A 2353-nucleotide genomic window follows, 5' to 3' on the forward strand; every position below is an offset into this window, starting at 1 on the left:
AGAAGGTGGATTATATGGTGTTTATCGGGCATGTGATTCATTGTAATGCACAAACGAACTAAGAAACTGGACATAATAGTATCTGCGGATGAAAGGTTTTTGGGTTTCAAGGTCCACACTGCTCAGTGCAAAGAATACTGTCCGAAGATGCTCTTTTTCTCTGGCCCCAGTGCCTGTAGGGATGGGCGTTGGCAGTTGAATCGGAATAAAGGAGTACATCGAGTTTTGTTTTTGTTCAGTTTTATTTTGTTCATTGTTTGGCCAGATATACAGCCAAACCAGTAGGTGGCGGCATGCACCAATATAATTTGTTTGGAGACCGCCATAATATCAAAGAAGAAGTCCCCGTACAGCAATACACCAATTGGTGGTCTGCCATATAACTTTCAAGAACAAGGAAGCTTTCTAAACAAGCGACGATAAGCCTGCTGTTAATCGACAAATTGGCCCGATATGACTGCTATCAGACCATTCGAGATGGAGCGTCCAAGACACCGTCCGTTTCTGATTGGTGTTAGCGGAGGAACTGCCAGTGGCAAGGTAGTTAACTAATAATAACTAGTGTACCGTATCTAGCTGTATGGGTTAGTAAGAGCCAGTCTATGCTTGATCCAAAAATGTGTTGGTGTGACGCCATCGCGGAGCCTCTGGAGGCATGTAGAGGCCAAATTGAGCTCTGTACCGCATCTTTGCGTCTCAAATGTTGTAATAATGCTGAGGGAGTAGTATTGCTCCGCGTTGACATTATTGAGGGCGGAAGGTCCTGTGTAAACACAAACTCACTTTAACATCTTCACATCAGCTCTGCTCCGCGAAGCGCAAGAATAATGAATGCCGTGACTTCTGTAGAGGCCATATCACCGTAAATGCTGCACGACCATTGCAGATAACAAATTTACCATCAAACGCCTTTAACGTTAGGTCGTGTCAACATTCAGTAACATTATAGTCGCAAACGTTCGCTTTCGTTTCTCCGCGAACTGAGAGCAGACACGCCCCTTTACCAAAACGTGATAACAATTTGTATATATTTTTTCTTTGGCCTAATAATTCACAAACGTCTTTTCATTAATTTAAGGCACTTAAGAGTTAGCTAGCTAATGGTATGCAGCTAACTAGTTAGAATTATTGTGCCCTCTTAGCTTGGTTGTCATGCAGGAATAGGATAACTCTTGATGTGATGTGAGATGGGGGTGTCAGGATGTCTCTTGCCACCAATTCAACTAGTGTCTTGTTTTCTGTCTGAGATTATTTTGAAATGTGCCAACTAAATATGCCAAATGTCAATACATTTTCTGCATGTAACAGGTCTTTCACATGGCATATTACACACAATTCATGGAAACTTTACTCAACTCACAACACACAACCCCTTTCTATGTGATAGATTTAGGTAAATTGTGCTAATCTAGGAAATAATAAACCTGTCTGTTTTTAGTCTACCGTATGTGCCAAAATCATGGAGTTACTGGGCCAGAACAAGGTGGACCATCATCAGAGGAAAGTTGCTATCGTCAGCCAAGACAGTTTCTACAGAGTCTTGACACTTGACCAGAAGGCCAAGGCACTCAAGGGCCAGTACAACTTTGACCACCCAGGTAGGGGTGGCAGGTAGCTTAGCTGTTAAGGTCGCTGGTTCGAATCCCTGAATTGCTCCTGTAAGTCGTTCTTGATAAGAGCGTCTGCTAAATGACTAAAACTTAAATGTAAAATGTACTACAGGCCTGTATGAATATTGTAATAATATAAGTATGATCGTTGTAATAACATAAGATCTCCATCAGTCACTTAGATAACGTGGATTTAGTTCATCATGGTGTTTAATTAATCTTAGCTAGAATTATAAATGGCTAATGTTCTGGCTGAACAGTGTAATTGAGTTAATAACCTTGAAATGTTTATTACAGACGCTTTTGACAACGAGTTGATGTACCAAACCCTGAAGGATATTGTGGAGGGGAGTGTGGTGGAGGTGCCGACATATGACTTTGTCACGCATTCCAGGTGAGAAGGAAACATTCCATCCAGACCCAGTGTAACAGAGTTAGAAATCCCATTCTTGAATTCAGACAGACTGGACAAAAAAATGCCCACATTCTACAGAGCCCAGATAGATAATAATAATAATATAATATATGCCATTTAGCTGACGCTTTTATCCAAAGCGACTTACAGTCATGTGTGCATACATTCTACGTATGATGACCCTTGACTGAAAAAAACCCTCAAATAACTAGGTGTATTTATTAGTCTGATTTCATTGGATTAAAATCAGACTAATGAATAGCGTTACTCCAAATGGAAAACTTTGTGCAGTGAAAACAATTGAATTCATATAGGTCTTTCCCCTTTT

At 40.7% G+C, this 2353-nt stretch overlaps 1 protein-coding gene across 1 annotated transcript; it reads left to right on the forward strand.

Annotated features, from left to right (window-relative positions):
• Positions 1 to 342: 342 nt before the first annotated feature.
• LOC127919588 (uridine-cytidine kinase 1-like) lies at positions 343 to 2008 on the forward strand. Its single transcript, XM_052503323.1, has 3 exons — positions 343 to 540; positions 1439 to 1598; positions 1908 to 2008. The coding sequence occupies exons 1-3, from the start codon at positions 454 to 456 to the stop codon at positions 2006 to 2008; spliced, it is 348 nt and encodes a 115-aa protein (XP_052359283.1). The 5' UTR covers positions 343 to 453.
• Positions 2009 to 2353: the final 345 nt, after the last annotated feature.

This window comes from Oncorhynchus keta, unplaced genomic scaffold (assembly GCF_023373465.1).
Source record: "Oncorhynchus keta strain PuntledgeMale-10-30-2019 unplaced genomic scaffold, Oket_V2 Un_contig_17171_pilon_pilon, whole genome shotgun sequence".
Classification (NCBI taxonomy): domain Eukaryota; kingdom Metazoa; phylum Chordata; class Actinopteri; order Salmoniformes; family Salmonidae; genus Oncorhynchus; species Oncorhynchus keta.